The sequence below is a fragment of the Mya arenaria genome, chromosome 13 (genome assembly GCF_026914265.1).
Source record: "Mya arenaria isolate MELC-2E11 chromosome 13, ASM2691426v1".
Lineage (NCBI taxonomy): Eukaryota > Metazoa > Mollusca > Bivalvia > Myida > Myidae > Mya > Mya arenaria.
In genome coordinates this window covers 21,522,832-21,541,889 of record NC_069134.1, presented here as the reverse complement: position 1 = coordinate 21,541,889, position 19,058 = coordinate 21,522,832, and the positions used below count along the sequence as shown (strand labels likewise).

Below are 19,058 nucleotides of genomic sequence, written 5' to 3'. Positions count from 1 at the left end.
CATGCATCCTAATCATCACGTATAAGGCTGATATTGATCGTGCTCAAAGTCCGTTCAGTAATGGTGTTCCTTTAAAGAGGTCAAGGTAGCGAAGTAATGGTGTCCCTTAAAAGAGGTCAAGGTAGCAACGGACACTTGTGGTATAATAATAATAATATATACAACTTAACCTACCATCCTTCATTTTCTTAACGTTTGCTCTCACTCTCAGCAGCTCCGATAAAGCGGATTTATTATTCTGACATTTTGTTGGGGAGGGATAGGACATATCAATCTGCAGGTTCATGTCTTCATAACTGACGTTAATAGCATTGGTCATAATAAAATGTTCCTATAATATTAAAACTGCAGTGATGGTTAAGTTTTGCTCGGCGTGGTGTGTAAATTTTTCTACAAATTGATTAACGATATTTACCATTCTTTGAAATTCATACGGATATAAAAGACCAAGAATGAATCTCATAACAAAAGCTAGGTTGACCTACATTAGCCAAGAATAATTCCCAACTCGAGACTGATGTATCTTATTGCCATTTCTAGATGCCCATGGCTTTGCTATATGGCACCAGTTACCTTGTACGTGCGTGACAACAGGGCGGGTGCAAAACTCCCTCGCTCACTGTATCATTATGAAGACCGTTAGTGTCGAGTACTTACGATTTTCAAGCTTATTCAATTCTGCGTAAATCGTGCGGTTAAGTTTGTGTCCTGAAGCGGTCTCTGTTGTATTAGAACGCTGATCTGGCAATACGCCCGTCATGGGTCAGTGTTGTTCTTTTAACCGGTTAGACAATTTTGTTGTGATTACATTTTGTCATATTCAATCACAATAAATATATTCTTCATTTTGTTTATCGACCCTGATAAGTTAAATGACGTCAGATAATTATGCTTGTTACGTTCTACAATATTAAAGGTATTATGGCCTGGATGTATCGATCTTCATCGAAAAGTGGACGGAATTCTAGAAATCTATTATTAGTATATTTATTAAAAAACACTGCAACACGGATGCCAATGCTTAGCCAATTTCTATGGCTAATAGGGGGCGTAACTCGACAATTGTTGGACCCAGCTAATATGACTTGGTTCACATTGTATTATGACAATACAGGCATGTACCAGGCTTCATCTCCAAACTTCACACACTTTTTAAATCATGGTCAATTGTTTTAAACGAAGTCGTCTTCTTCGTTACATCTATGTCCGACTTCTTGGAAACATAAAATAATTTAAATACAAGGTAATTTTCAGCTTTATTAGGATACTACACACATAAAAATATAAATTTTGAGCATCGGAAATGTTCAGAGAATAATGGTAACATGATAAAGAATACAAATAGAACATGAAAGTTAGCCAAAGAAAACGGTCTGATTTTTTAACTGATATACAAATTGTAGGTAATATTAAACACTTGCTTTTCAGATCTTTTTATGTTAAACCATGAAAATAATTTTCTATACAAGAATTTACTTAAAAGTGTTTTCTTACATGAATATTATAACAATATAAGGGAAGCATGTATAAAGCCTTCTTGATTTAATACCATTTCAAATTCATGGCAAACTTCTAAGCAAATAAAAACCAATTAAAATATAAAATGATATATGTACAACTAAAAACATAAAGTAATTTCAAGTGACTTAGACCTCACATGAGAAGAACACATTCTAGATGAACAAAACACTTATAACTTGCGACTACTTTTCACCAAAGTTTCAGTGAGATCTGACCAGCAGTTTCAACAAACAAGTGTAACACAAAAGATGGATGATCATAACATTCATAGGCAATTATTCATATAAATTTCGCAAGAACACTGGTCACTCTGTCCATTCCAAAACAGATAACCCTTCTTTACATGTTACGAGATCTAGGTAAACACATGATTAGTTGCATCAGATAATCTTAAAACACAGTTGCTATAGTTATATCAAAGTCTCACATATCAATTCTGTCTGACTGAATCATGAATAATTAAAAATACTTGGTTGAATTCTCCAGTAGTTGTACTAATAAAACATTAGCTTTTAAATATTGAATAAATACAGATCATTAACTTACAATTGGCAGACATTATTTTACATTGAACTCAAAACATGCTTTAGGGATTGGGAGTATACTAGTTTCAGTAAAGATGGGACATATAACCGATTATGAAGCCTTAATGGCACTTAATGGCAGTAGTAATGGGTATCATACGGCGGTTATTATCATTTGTCAACCGCCAGCAGGACTGTGTGTTGACCCCCTGAGGAAACTTGCACTACTTTCCTGAAAATATAAAGAAGACGTAAATTTAGTTATTGAATGTTTATAGAATTATACACCATGGGCATCACTAGGTACAAGTTAATGAAACCAGATCCTTGCCCCACTTCTCATACTTATGTTATGCATATGCATGTGTCCACACGGCAAGTTTTGCTTCTGTTTAATAGTTTATTTATGAGTTGATTTTTGTTACCTTATAAAACATTTTACAGCTTAACAGACTTGATGTCATCATTCGGTAACAAATCTGCTGAAAACAGTTAACACTCCATATTACGTAAAATCTTAATGAATAAGAGAGCTCACTCACTCCACTTCAGATTTAACTTATTAATATTATAAAGAATGAATCTGATCAAGCACAATTTTATTCCATCATTTTAATTATATCTAAATGAACACAGAATCAGACACAAATCAGGCAGGAACATTATGAAATCAATAAGGCGACTCATTCAGATAATTGAGTGATCCCTTAAGGTAAATATTTAAAGTTTAATGCACAATACTGTATAATATTCAACCAATTATCTAGTATTTCAATTGAGGAGTTTATAGTTGTAAATAATGAGCATTATTTTTAGGTATGAATAGGATTTTAAATTATGTTATCAATTGTCAGATATAATATCTGAATGCCATTTTTGTTACTCATCAATGGTAAAATCTCTTAGTAATGATACTAATATCTGTGTATGTTTTTGTATGTTCTCATGTGTTCATTATTGTGTGTGTTTTTTTTTTATATTTTCATGCGTTCATTATTTATTGAAGCCTATGTTTTCTGTTACAATTCTGTTACTGATACAAGTCTATTTAAGGCTGTTGCTATTGCTGAACTCATTCAACATCTAGTTACCCGTATCTAATTCTACCTGGTACTGTTATATCAATAAATAAATATTAAATTCCATTTTGTTCTTTAATTACATTTTAAACAATCATGTGATTCATCTAACAAAAACCAACAAAAATATCAATGAAGAAAATCCTGCAATGGCATACAATGATATGCTCCAATCATAGTTGTTGATGGATTTTCACTTCCTAACAATACTGCAAGGAGTGTACCGGTAGATGGCTTTAATTCCTAATCAATCACAAAGTATATTTAAAATCTAGAAAAAAACAATCATTATTTTTCATTGAAATAATCACTTAGCAATCTTTAAACCTTGCAAAATTGGTCAAAATCAAGAAAATAAAAAAAATATGTCAGGAAATTAAAACAATTCACAGTCAAGTTACCTGTTTTCTAGTTGTTTTCCTGCCATTTTAATGGGCACCCAGGCGTCGTCCTCTGATCCATTTCCAAGCTGCTTGGACGTACCCATTCCCCAACATGACACAGAACCTGCAATAAATACAGAGGTTACATTATACCATTCAAATTGTCTCTAGGCCAAACACACAAATACATACATAAATATATATATATATATTATATGTGTATTATATCCTCAGTAATTAATAAACTTGTTTTACAAAACTTTTGTTAAAACAGATATCGTAATACTCCTGACACGCCTTCTGGTTATCAGTCAACCATTGCGATTGCCACAAAAACATGTATTGTCAGGCTGATGATAAAACTTGTTGCTGCGCAAACTGAAGCATGTCAACACAATTAATGTGTGCCGTTAATACGCCTTGCCAACGGTCGGCTCGTTGGGCCCAACAAGCCATAAAGGCCCGGTGGAAACCTGGAAAATAATTACTGAAACAAAGTGCATGTGATTTGTTCCACCAGGCCTATGGAAAGTTGCAAAAACCTTTGCCACATAAGATTTAATTAAGTCTGGCTTACATTTTGCAGATAGGATTAAGTTAATTTAGACAACTTCGCAAACGCTAAAAGTACATTGGCTTATTCGGTTTAATCCGCACAGGGACTGTGAATATACTAGAAGCATTGTTGGTTATGTCACACCGGAATGCCTTAGTTAAACTAGTTAAATGTTATTCATCATGCAGACACCAGAAGCATAATTATTCTTTGAACTCATTAACAATAAAACTGATTTATACTTCTAAAACCCATTGTCATTTTTTACTCTTTGTTTTTTGGCACAAAAGAACCATACTATATACTAACAATGACTTCATAGTTGAATTATTTCAGCTGAAGTTAATGGACCTAACTTAAAAAGCACCACTTAAAATGTATTACCAATAAACATAACCAAGCGCTTTTAGCTTCAGAACAACCTTATGACAATTTGAAAACCGCTTATTAATTCATGAATATGAATGACTCAGTACTTGAAAAAAACAACACCAAATTAATTGTTTTCCAACCTCGGTGCACGTCAATTTGGACGCCAGTAAAAAATAAATAATTCATTAGTTCCTGATAACAATACAACTACTAATTTTAAGGCTAGTTAGAAACATTCTCTATAACATCCAATCAGCTGGTTGGAACAGAATACTAGTTATATGTAGTTCAGCTTCTAAACCCTAATATTCACAAAGTACAGCTAAAATTCACAAGTATGCAGTCTCTGGACATCTCACGCATTGAGACTAGGGTCCTCAAGACATGAAGCTGCAAATCAAGATTTACCAGTGAATAATGTTATGTAAAGCACTGATGTTGAAAGTTGCTGTGTTTGTTATCTATGACTAGATTGATTTTTATATCTTATCGTTTAGTCAATAGGAGTGATATTAATTTCTTTTTATCAAATTAAAGAAAATCAGGTTCTCAGTCTAAAACTTGTTCTCAATATTTTAATAAATATGGGCCCTGCGACAGTCCAGTTTTAATCAATGTTGTTAAAGAAAGCATCACTGGCTGGTGAAATATATAATAAATTGAAGAAATAGCATGTTAGAGCAAAACTTGAATTAAATACCTTTTGTTGCATTACTTCCATACCAGAATATTTATCATAGAAATCATGCTGTTTTTGTGAATCATGTATAAGGTTATACAGACCCATTAAATACTCAACCTTTCGCTGTGATGTTATGGTGTATGACCGGCTATATTTGCTCATTTGCTTATGTAATTTATGTTGCAACTTGACTATATTTTGAAATATATTTGTCAACATCATATGTACATTAATAGGCAGGTAAGTAAAGCATAGATTTACTTAAAAAACCCCTCTTAATATTACTTTTGAAGCAAATCAGTAAAAAAAATAACCAACCCTTCTATAAAGTCATCACACAAAGCAAACTGCAGATACCAGTAGATATGAAATTTTTCTTACATGAGACGAATATGGAAATTAAGGGAGGTGATATTTGCCAACAAATATCTGGTGAAAATCTAAAATAAACTTTTCAAGGAATTAGCATTTGCCGTAAAACCACATATGAAGAGAATTGTAGACGCTTACCATCCTCCATGAGCGCAAAGGACACTGAGTTGGATGTTGAGATGGCGGTACACCGCCCATCCAGTTTCACGTGGGTTGGCTCCTTCTTCTCGCCACTGTTCTCACCCAGTCCCAGTCGCCCATACTCGCTACGCCCCAATGTAAACACCTGACCTGGATACAATAATAAAACATTTCATTTGTGTATAATGATGAAAGGCAGATATCACTATCTCATATTTGTTTTTGGCACTCACTCGTCCAGCACTTGCTATTTGACTGGCACTTTATGTACATTTAAAGGCCTAGTTTAATGAATGTTTTGCATGATTATCCCCTGCTGTGCATCTTCTGCTAATTGCACTGGTGTCATAGTAGGGGCCAATTTCCTGTATATTGGTTTATTGGCTTAGGGCCATTTAGGGTCCAATATTATAATGAAATCTCCAAAAACTGCACAGCAGGATACTCAGATTGGAGATCTGAGAGGGATCAAGGCAAGTAGATAAAGATCAATACACAGAGGTTGTGTACTATACACTGATTTGGGGGGGGGGGGGGTCACTTATAGAAGGCTTTCACTAGGCCTTTAAGACAGGGTCCAGTTGAATCTGGATCACAAGCCCATGTTTAGGGAAAGTTTGAGTTCCACAAATCATAAGTCTTAGGATGTCAAATGTAAGATCCCTGTACTACACAATGAAAACTAATTTCATGCAGTCTTTATTATCATAGTAAGGGAGAAGACTGACTTTACATCTCAATATTTTCCTAGGTATTCAGTGAACCTAATAAGTGACACAGGAAATCAACCTACCATCTTTGTCCAGGGCCATGCTATGATGCTGTCCAGAGTCAACACACACAAAGTTCTTCTTGTCAAAGGCCTTAACTTTCTCTGGAACATACCGACTGGTCATCTCTGGCAAACCTGTGGACAGAGATATTGGAGTTTCAATACAAGCGTATATGTATTGTACTTATTTCTAAATTAAACTGTATGCTTAATAAATAAAGAATTCTAATGGTAATAGTTCTCAGAAAGTTCTTCTAATCTTCGCCAGCTGACATGATGTCGATTACACTACATCTTACAGCTTACCAAGCTGGAAGTAGTTGTTAAGTCCCCATGCATAGATATCTCCGTTCTTGTCCTTGGCGAAGGTGACATATTGGCCTACAAATATATCGTCTATCACACACTTCTTCCGACGAAACCGAACTGGCTCAGGGTTGAGGATGTAAGCTATAATGAAACATTGAATTGTTTGAAAGATATTAATAGTTCTCATTTGACATTATTATAAAAGCAAAAGAGAGATTTGACATATACTTGATTTGATATATGACTTATTACCAAGAACTATCTACTTAAGTGGCAAGGCATACATACATTAACAGTCTGCATTGCTTTTATATCAACCAACCAATCGTAGCTTTATGCTCACATTTGACAGCATGGTTACAAACAAATTTCCTTTGTACTGTTTAAGACAACTGTTGGTGTGTTACAAATTCACCGCCTGTCAGTTGCAAAATGAATTTGTGAACATGATTTAATTTTGTTCATTGTTCATTGCAAACAGTAGTTAGTTTTATTTATTCTTTCATCATAATAAAAACATTATATTTCAACCTATACATTAAAGGAGTATTTGTTTTCTATTTCACCGTTGTTCCATGTATCCACTTAATTCATAATATAACCCCACAAATATAAGGTAACATACCGAGCCCCTTCCTGCCACCCCTGTGTGAGAAACACTCAGCCACTCTACCCAGCTGACCCTGCTCTGCACATCCTGAAAATCATATTAAATGTCTTTTTGTGGGGTAGAATATTTCCATTTAAGTTTGTTACTTCTCATAAACATGATATTAATCAACATATGTAAGTTCACAAGTATTACATGTACATGTTTAACACACTGTGACTATATGCAAATTAACTATTAAACATAAAACTCTCAAATACATACATCTACAACACACAATAGCCAAAAACACCACTGAACATACCACAGGTGAAAATTTCTCCCTGGATTGTGAGACAGACCAGATGATCTCCCCCTGATGCAATCTTCACCACAGTCTCATCCTTGAGTATCGACAGGGGCCGAGTTGCGATGCCATCTAGTGTCAGGCCCATATTGCCATTGGTATCCTGCAAATCAACAACCATATAAATATGAAATGCAAACCATTTACAGGAAATGGTAATCACCAGATGACAAGAATAAAACTTGATATATAACTGTTTCCTTAGAAGAAGCCAAAATTATAAAAATACTATTTCAGCTAAAAAAAAATGTAAAAGGCCCTGCTATATGAAATTGTTGAACACCCCCTACAAACAGTTATCACCTTTTCATGAAAATCGGGAACACTGTCATTTGTTAACAGCAACAAAAATATTGAGACTCAAAGTGACAATTTTACATTTCACTATAAAGTTTTGAAGTACATGTGAACACCTACCCTGAAGTTTCCCCAGATAAAGACCTGCCCCTCTTCGGAAAGAGCAGCGGTGTGGCTGTCCCCTGCAGACACCATTACAATACGGGGTAGCCCCTCAACCTTCCCAGGGACCGTCTCTGCGCCATCCTCGCTTGTGTCTCGCCCCAGTGTGCCCTCATCATTACAACCAAATGAGTAGACCTAGGTAAAGGCAATGTTACAGTTGATGTACAAAGAACTTTATTTTCACAAATTGATTTATTGCCAAGATTTCTACAAATAAACTAGTGGTATTGCATGGACAATGTTTTGCATGGACAATGTTTTTAACTATTTTTTTTTAAAGATAACAGGGCTACCTTTTTACAGACAATGATTACTATAAACCATCAAGAACACAAGTATTGCTCACCTCCCCCTTGTTTGTGAGGCAGACCGTGTGCATGCCCCCACCGCAGACCTGTATGATGGGGTCAGGTATATTGACCAGTGTGGGGCGGCCCCTCTCCATCACATCCTCCCCCAGGCCAAGCTGACCCACATCCCCCTCCCCGCAAACCAATACCACTCCCGGCACATCACTATGGCTACCATGGTGCACTGTAATAAAAAGTTATAATTATGTACATAGGCTTGAAAAGGGGTACTCTAAAGTAATGGAAACAAACACTTCATATGAGTAGCCAGTAATGCAGTTGCCAGTTGTAACATAAAAAAAGCAAACAATTATAACAATTATTATAGTTTCAGTGCAAGCACTTGTAGTTATACAAATACCTAGCATACAATGCTTAATTATGTTTTTGCATCACAAGTTCTTATATAAATTTAATATTATAAATGATCAACACTTAAAAGACATGACTTTTTGGGGCTGTTTTTATAAGCCAATATTCCAACTTTGACAAATTAATGCCTACCTTTTTTCCTCTTGCCAGCCTGGCCCCCTTCTGTTTCTGACTCCCTTGCTCGCTTTCTGCCCCGACCTGGCATCTGTAACATCAAAACATAGCATTACATCAATGTGTTCCCCCCTTTTTATATACTAACCGTAACCATAAAATTCAGCAGTTTCGAATAAATAAATTCATATGACAGAGTGACATCCTGCAAATAGCTTATTCACAAGATAATGTTGCACATATTCATACTGAAAATCAAAGATTAACAATTTAGCCATGTGCATACATTTGACAGCAAATCCTTTACCCTACCAGTAAAAGATTATACCTTATTGTTTGCTGCCTTCTGAAACATTTCACCAACTTCAGCAGCAACCTTAGAAACAGAATCCTCAAAAGGTGGCATTTTCAAGTCCCTTTTTGCTTTTAAAATTCAACTTAAATCAAAGATGTGTCCACTTCAAGGAGTCTGACAATTGAATACAGAGCTACAACAAAGCCACAAAATCTTAAGATAAAACAGTTAAAATCCCTTTTCCACCACCAATCCTTTGTTAAATCTTGACTTCTCAGTAGCACATAAATCCCCTTGTGTGTAGATAGTGCAATACTTGGCTCCTTATTATACATTCATGTATAGTTTATGGCCCCCAAGTGATATATCCCTTCACAGTAAACAATGGGTGAGAACCAATCAGGTGATGATTAGTCCTGCCAGCAAGAGACCATGACACCAATTACACAACAAGTCTGACACCTAACAATAATCAGATTATAATTAACAAGGGATGACTTATAATTAAATTCAGCAAAACTGTCAATGATTGTGACCAAACAGGAAGAGAAGATAAAAATCAAATTATCCTGAAATCCCTACTACATATCCATCCATGGCAAGTTTAATACATGTAAACAAGTATTATCTCATGCACTCTTTTACAACAAGTGGCAAGGTATTTTCATGCCAGTTTTTGGGAGTGAATGTCCAACAATTTGGTTAACTATAGAAGTTTGACAATTTAACATACCAATTTAGTTGAGATGAATTAATGAAGGATACTGGGAGAAATTATTTAATTATTTTTAGGGTAAACTTTACAAATCCACTGGTATTAAACTTGCATTTTGGAACTTAGGCATTTTTTGTTTGTTAGTCAGACTTTAAAAAAATATGTTGAGGGAGGAATGAAAGTATGGAATGTGGTTTAAAAACAATTGGTCTACTATGACTGAGGCCAAAAAAATAAAAATGTGTGGTTTGGGTTACATCTTGTTGAAAAACAGGTAGGTTAGGTAGGATTTAAAAAAGAAGTCTTTTTATATGTTAGAATCTTATTGTCATCATAAGGTGTTCGTGTAAAAGTTATCTTTAATATGCAACTTTCTAAACTTCATATAAAACACACATTTAATCATTTCTTAGCAGACAGACTAGAAAAATGTTTCAACCAAACAAAGTTTTTTATTTCTTTATTCATACCACCCTTGTAGGAATCAAATAATAAACACTGAATGATCAAATAGGGATTTTTCCACAAAAATAGTCAAATATATTGGAGAATTTATGCCGAACATTTAAAACTATCAACAAATTATTTATTTTTGGAAAGAAATATGCGTAAAGATTTCGAAGGACTTTTATCAGCATTTTATCAAAGAACATCTATAATTATGCTATAAAAAAATAAAAATATAGGATATGGATTTTTTTTAATGCAAATACCAAACTCCCCTAATCAAGAGCTCTGGATGAGGTTAGCAAAAAAATGCAATTTCGATGGTGGACCAGCTCCAAAGGTAAAACTTACAGGGCTAGAATTTTAACTTTTTCATTTTTTGCAAGTGGGTAAATTTTCAACTCACATTTTCAAATAGCTACTTGTTGTTTTTTCCAATACATAAAATTAGGTTAATGAAGAATTTTATGCCATATAATAAAGTCACAAAAGTCAATACAAGAGAGTTCAAGTTAAATGTTAATGAACAAGTGTCAAAGTTTGGTATTGTTTATTAGATGTCAGAATGGAACATTACTTTTTCATAAGAACACAAGTCACTTGTTTAGTAATGTGAAATGTAAAAATGTCTATTGATTAAAAGAATATTGACATGTGTTCTTATGAAAAAGTAATGTTCAATTTTGACATCTAATAAATTATTTATATCTGCAGACGACATATTCAGGGAAAGTTTAAAAGGGTATTAAACTGCACACACAAACAGTGGATTCTTCCCTTGCTGTACTTCCCTGCTTGTGAAGGGAGATCACTCCATTGGAATTTTGTGTACTACAAATGTGTACTATGTAATCAAAATCGGCACTCACTATCAGTGTCACAAAAGCATTTAATGCTTACCTGTTATGCATTGTAAAGCATCTAAGCGACATGTTATTCATTGCGTACTTATTAGCATTCGTCCACTGGTATTTTGTATTGAAATATGGGACTTGTGAATTTAGCAAGTAGATTTTTTATCATGTCACTATCAGCAAAACTGACTCGCATTTAGTGAGAATGCAAGGTTAAATTCGAGCCCTGAACATAGACCTGTCTTGGTAAGTATAGAACAGATTATTTATGAAGCCAAGCACTTGTGTAAGAATTTAGGCCAATTCATCTAAAAGCCCAATATTGATGGGATCAAAATCTAATAATAAGAGGGTTTGGCAAGAGCATAGCAGTGTTCGACACTAACGGGGTCCCGGGATCCCGAGGACACCAATTTTTTAGGAGGAACACCTGAACTTCGAAGGTTGGTATTCCGTCGTGACACTTAAATTTTTGACCGATAAACGCTAAATATCAATAAATAGGTAGCATTTAATTAATTTATTACCTAAATTCGGGCTCCCCTAAATTTCTTGACAGCACATGTCAAAATGATATTATTAATTATCATTATCTGACTCATCAAAGCGAAAGTATAGCTGACTATTTGACTATAGTTACGTCATGAATCTATAAATAAACAGGTCATTTCACAAGGCGCATGCAGGTTAACGCTTCCGTTTTGTTGTTTACATTTTAAACAAGGTCAGAGCTGACAGAGATTTATTATCAGTAAAATACTTATGTGGAATTGTTTTGCTTATGTGTCAGAACCGCCCAAAAAAGATACCAACTCTGGTGATACCTTTTATATAATATGATACGACCTTCGAGTATTTACAGTAACATTTACGACACAAAAGAACAGCATCCTACATTCAGCATTCTGTGTTAATTGGCATTCAACTTATCAATATTCTTTGTTTATTTTAAAGACATATATTTTATGCTTTGATAAAAAAATAATAGAAATAAAATTTGCTGGGTTTTATTCATTAATTCAATCAATTTATAAAATTTTATGACTCTTTGGCGCGAAAATTAACATGTTTACACAATTTTTGGTCGTCTGCTCTTCCAGTATGCACTACGACTGTTGGGCAGTCTGTTTGATTTATCAGCAGCTCTACTAAATATTGATTGGAGTTTTCACAAGCCAGATGTAATATTCCTACTGTTTCTTAATGAAAAGCACCGACATTTGAGAAGACCCTGAACCATGATGTATTTTATGCGTATTTTCCAAAAATCTAAAAATAGTAACAACATCAAGTTTTTGTTTACATTGTATCCATCTCTGTTTTTGACTGAAAACAAAAGGGACTTAGACATTCTCCCGCTTTTGAACCCAATCTACCAACTTAGAGACCAAAATATACCTCACTGCCATTCAGTGCTACTAACCTGTCATTACATGCTGCTGAAAACATGTATAATATGGTGGTGTATACTTGCATTACAAATTGAAAAGTAAAAGGATGTTGAATTTAATATTAAAAGAGGCTCAACAATGAAAAAAAAGGTAAAAAGTGGAAGGGACTCCTAATTTCAGGAAGGGACACCTGATTTCAAATGTTGGTGTCCCTTCGGGATCCCTTGGAAAAATGGTTAGTGTCAACCCCTGAGCATAGAGCATTAGTTACAAGCATAGCTATTGACAGACTTTGAAATGTCTGAAACACCATCCTGCTACTCCAAATCCAGTGAAAATTTCAAACCAGATTAAACTCGCAAATTATCAGCTTATGCTGCTGTCTACTCTATAAGAACAGAACTATTAAGTAGTTGAAGAAATCCTGAAGCAGAAATGGCATAAAGTAAAAGATATAACCTTGTGTTTCTTTACATAATAAAGAAAATTTTCATGAATGATCTTTCAAGGAATTGTGAACACTACTAATATCAAAGAGACTAGAGTTATTATTGTCTGGTTCACTTTAGGATCATTTCTTGTGTATATACATGTTACATTCGAAGTTTCCAATTTTTTGGAAATTTACATTACTTGTTAGATTTACTAAAGAAATGAGTTCACAAGCATATCCCAATTACTTTCGAAAACAAAATGATTGTGAATAACATTAAAAAAATAATCTGTGTCTCTGGGGGCTTTGAAGGTCTTATACAGCATTTTCTAAGTGTGGGGGCTTTGAAGGTCTTAGACAGCATTATCTAAGTGTGGGGGGCTTTGAAGGTCTTAGACAGCATTATCCTAATGCTTAGGGGATGAGTCTTAAATCAGTCACTCATGCCAGATTTTAGTTTCCAACTGTGTGACGAAACAAAATTGTAGTTCAAAGTATACAAGTCCTGTGTATGTGGACCAGGAATTGAGAATGAGAAAGTTCCAGAACAGCTGTGATAAGTTGGTAATAGGTTATTTTGAAATTCTCTTGAAATAACGTAACATTTTATTGTTGAAGTATGTGTTAATGTTTCAGGAATCTTCATTTTCCTGTTGTCTTCTGTTGTATAATTTTTGCAATAACTCAATTATTGGATATCAGAAAAGTTAACTCCCCAATTTAGTATGATTTTAAACATATTACAAATTGAAACTCTGTAACAACAGCCCACATGTTAGATCCTGGCTACCACCCACCTTGTGTCTACCTTGTGTCTTCTAGGGAAATGTTTAGCCCTTTAGATTAGCTGATCCCTTTAGATTTCTTCTATGCAAATCTCCACTCCGATCTGACTTTTTATCAATGAAAATATTGAATTCACTCTGGTCTGATTGTTTTCTGATGAATTTATTGATGAATTAATACACATCACTTAGATCAAAACGTTTGTGTGCCCATAACTTATCCAGTTGTGATTTAAAACTGTTCATGGTGCTGCATGTAACAACATTATGTGGAAGATCTATTGTCTATCGTCAATCTGACAATATTCTGCTATTACACTAAGCTGCTTAGTAAATGGCTGAGCATATCAGTTATTATATGGAACAGATAAACAGATGTTAGTGAAAATTGTTGCGAACAAAGAAGAATACCCCCTCCCCCTAGTCCAAATAATTATACGTTGACCGATTTTTTTTTAGATTTTTGATATGGCAAATCCTTCACGTACAAATTGTTTAGTATCAAAAGTGGGTAGTTGTTCCGATCAGGATTCCGGGTTAAAGCATATAGCGTTTATAAAATATCATAAAAACAAGAAATATTACCAGATAATGTTATTTTATATTAGTTCCGTACAAAAATAAATAAATATCCAACTTATAATTATGAGTTTGACGGCTTTTCTTCATTTCATTCTGTCAAAACATAACGATATATACATGAAGGGCACCTGCAAGGCTCTAGGGCACAGCTCGGAACATTTCGGCCATGGCCAAGTTGTTACGATTGTATAACGAGGTCTATCTCGAAGCTTTGTCGGAGGAGGCCGAGTTATTACGATTGTATTGAGTTGTTCCCCTTCGTATAATTGTTGTCTGTGTCAGTCAACATTCGTTTTATTGGAAAGGTAAACAACTTGTTTTAATGCATTAAATGCTTGTTTAGTGCAAAATAACATTTCACTTACATGGTGAAATATGAATATAACTCTTTATGATCAATTTCAACCATAAAATACTTCATTTAAAACAATTTCAATATTTTTAAAACACCCCCGTTTTTGCACATTCCCGTTTAGACGTTAGGGATTGGAAGAATCCCGTATAACACGTCTATTATTTTAGACTACCCCTCCCCCTAACCAGATTGACACTGGAGGCTATCAAACACCAGAAAGGTCAAATCTGGTATAAACCAGACAACTTTCACCCATGCACATGTCGTGTAGGTGGTTTATGACTATCACATAAAATGGCAATGTGCTATCCACATTTTAAAATAAATAAGGGATTAAATGAGCAAAGATGTACAAAGATCCTTCTCACTAGCGATGCCAAGTCAATTGTAGTAATCTCCCCTTATAAATCTCATGAATATTAATTTTTCACGGAAGGCGACCCAATACTGGTACCGATTTTATACACCCTTAAAAACACATATATCAACATTTGCGGAGAACCATGTGGCTATTTATAGTTAATTAGATGATGAAATATTCTGGAAACCAGTCAGAGTTCACTGAAAACATGGTTTTTCTAAAAGAAAAACGAAAGTGAAAATTTGATTAAACGTTTTTTTCATGTTTTCAGGCAAGTACAAAGGATTATTTGGTTTGTTTTTAAGCATGGGATGAATCTCTCATAGTTTTTTATCACTTTTGATACAAAAACAACTGGACTATGAACGTTCTTAGACCATTTATAGACTTCGCCAAAATGTAAACAAAAATCCAAAATGGCTGCCGCAAAGTGAAACTACAGTTTTCACTTAGTCAGATGCTTGATGATTAATGTATGAAACAGTTGCTGACAGCTTCAAACTGCAAGTACACCCTGTGTAAATAGGTGTTAACATTCAGAATGAATACATTTTATGTCTATTCTTTAAATAATTGTAAAATAAACAATGTTTTTTCACAAAGTGTGTGTTTGTCCCCAGTTTCATAACGTTTCCTTCTCAAATATGTTTACAGTATGTAATAAAGAAGTGTTTATATAAAATAAAGCCCGAGAAAAATTCCAGATTTAGGTTACATCAGTAGTTTTCTAACTGAAAAGTTGTTTTTGTGTAATAAGAAAAGATCAGATAAATTTGATTCCAATCATGGGTCATGTTATTTGAAATATAAATCACAGATTACATAATGTAGAAAATAAATTGATACAGTAAGGCAACACATTTAGTGAATGCAAATAAGGCTTCATTTTGATTTTTTTTAAACACAAAAAACATAAGCTTATTTGGAAAATTAATAAGCATGTTTCCCATTTCCTTTTTATGCCTTAATGTAATGTAAATGTACTATTTAAATCCAGAGTTGATGTTTATATGTGATTATAACTTACAAATGGGAATCATGTTTATAATCAACCACAAATTAGTATATATAAAACATTTAACAGGAGACAACAGTAAAAAGAAGGAATTCACTCATAAATTGACAATTATTATTATTATATATTATAATATTAATATAATAATTGGTTTGATCAATATACCATTATTAAATAGCAGTGTAATAAATAATAAACTGTAATTGCAATTAATGTACAACTCGTTTCAGTTTGTAACGAAACTGTTTATTTATTTTAGTTTGTTTATTTGCTGTGTTTTATTCAGTTTATATGTTTGCATGTAGTAAAAAAAGCCTTTTGGGCAGTTCTACATGCCTTACAATGAAAATAAAAACTTGGGTCAGGATTTCATGACTTTTCAGTTAGTGCATTTTAATGGCGGTGAAGGGTGGCTGCATACAAATTGCTATATCTTCACTTTGAAATGAGATATTAGAATAATTCTTGCATTTTTATTCTCACAAAATATGTATATTCACAGAAATGCAAGGTTTTTGCATGTCAAATTATTTAAAAAAAAAGTCATGTTGCAATGCTATTCTCACTTCAGGGGTGCGACTGCATTTTTTAAATAAAGGTGGAAGTCTCAAGTCTGCAAAATATGAATTTCGTCACAATACCCTTTAACGTTTAACAATATTGACTGTTATTTCATTCTGAATTATATCAACGCCAATACCAAATGAACTGGCATTCACATTGTCCAGTGTATCGCGAAATCATATGACGTTTTACAACCACTTCCATAACCATTGAGTGCAGACGCATTTCGACATTTTCATGTAAAATATAGTAACGTCTTATAAATGTCTACCTTTATTTGTCAGTTTCGTTCCAAACACGCCTTAAAATAAAGGTAAAATATATACAGATAAAAACGTGTTTTGGTTTTAATCGCTTTTGATGGCGCGTGAGCAGACAATCCGTATAAAATTTGAACACGTCCACATGTTCGTTCATCCTACCTAGATTCATCATCATCATCATCATCATCATCATCATCATCATCATCATCATCATCATCATCATCATCATCATCATCATCATCATCGTCATCATCATCATCATCATCATCATCAAAAAGAGGTCAAGGTAGCGACGGACATAAATAGTAAAATTATATACAACTTAACCACTATTATCCCTTGGCCATCCGGAATAAAGAATATTGCAGTGTGGATCATTCTTTTGCACACGACGAATATATTATTTATTTGCTTGCATAGCCATGACTTCTAAGACGATAATAGCCACAGTAAACGGCTATATAATCATGATTGGTCAATCATTTTGTATAAATTAAATTTCGTACCAGATACTCCCATTTGCAAAAACATAACTAAAGCTTGTTAGTGAAATGAAGTCAAATCTGTTATATATGGCGGCAAAGAGGTGGCATGTTTATGTTTTTATTTATCGAGTTACTAAGTCGTGCGCATGAGATAAGTTATGTCGTGCGCACGAGATAATTAAGTCGTGGGTACGAGTTACTATGTCGTGCACACGAGTTACTAAGACATGCGCACGAGAAAATTAAGTCGTGCACACGACACAATTAGCCAACCAGATTACACTTTACATACATGAATGTTGTTTTAAAATGGCTGATAGCAGAAAGATTTTATTCTATTATATTTTAATGCAGGGTTATTTAATGTATGCTGAAGTTCGGTCTTTTGAGGCGATCAGCATGATATAAGTTTACCTATAATTAGAAACACACTTTTATTTATGATAAAGCTGTTTTTTGAATAGTTATTATTGCATAACTTGGTTATTCTTTTGCATTCATCACTACGGTGTGTTTTATCGTGTTGTCGGCTTAGTTTTATGAGACAGTAATGAAGTTCTACAAACGATATTTCGGCATCATAGGGTACATCCTCTGTTGGACATCGTGGACGTCATTTGACAAATTTTCACAATTATTTCTGTTCCGAATAGTGAACAACACTACTTCTATCGTTACTACCCCTTTATATTTACACCTCAACTTACATTCCTTAAATGAACTGCCTTTCGGCGTTCATCAATCGCAACATCTTCGGATATGTGTTCGGATCGTAATTCATTGCATAACAATATACATGAACGCTATTGATCTTGTTATTGGTTGTATTGTGTCTGCAGGTCCCGTAAAATATAGATCAACATTTTTAAAAGTGTTAGTTTACTATATTTTGAATATAATGGTACCAGAAGTGTTTCAATTTTACGTTTTAAAGTGATTTCAAGTGGTTGATATTTTCCCGCGTTATTGTGACGTCATTTGAAAAAAATGTTTCCGGTTATAGTCGGGTCGTTCTATTTACAGAATGGGTAAGAACGGATTACTTAAAGGTTTTATTAAATGAAATGAAGATTTTTTTTAACAATTCTTGAATGAAATAATGAACTATTGGTGTAAATATAAGGTATGAATTGCGGGGTTGATGTCATTATCGGGGATATGAACGCAATTGTGTTGGTCAAAGTACGCGTCGAGTCCTTCGGACTCCACACACATTGACCAACCCAATTGCGTTCATACCCCGATAATGACATCAACCCCGCAATTCATTCCTTAAATAATCACGGTGCCATTTGATCCGCCGAACGTCCCACTATAATCAAGTTTTGAGGTCAAATTGGATTTTCACCTATTAAGATATTTGGTATGATCCTATAGATCTATACGGGAAAGAATATGTCACAGTCACAAGTTTTTTAGTGGTATCGGCGAGTCTGTGAAGGAAAGCGGTAACTAGAAGATGAGAAGGAGCTGGGCCGTTCGGGTTCAGCTTGGAGTGGACGCAGCGTTATTTGAAATTATACGACGAGTAATGCCAGGGGACGTTGG

At 34.2% G+C, this 19,058-nt stretch overlaps 1 protein-coding gene across 1 annotated transcript; it reads right to left on the bottom strand.

The window, feature by feature from the left end:
* Positions 1-1,244: 1,244 nt before the first annotated feature.
* LOC128213020 (regulator of chromosome condensation-like) lies at positions 1,245-17,146 on the bottom strand. The gene is made up of 11 exons (XM_052918491.1): positions 17,034-17,146; positions 8,984-9,056; positions 8,476-8,663; positions 8,085-8,264; positions 7,626-7,770; positions 7,337-7,408; positions 6,709-6,852; positions 6,424-6,537; positions 5,628-5,780; positions 3,526-3,631; positions 1,245-2,277 (listed from the first exon to the last, which is right to left on the bottom strand). Exons 2-11 carry the CDS (start codon positions 9,054-9,056, stop codon positions 2,217-2,219), a joined length of 1,236 nt encoding a protein of 411 aa, XP_052774451.1. The 5' UTR covers positions 17,034-17,146; the 3' UTR covers positions 1,245-2,216.
* Positions 17,147-19,058: the final 1,912 nt, after the last annotated feature.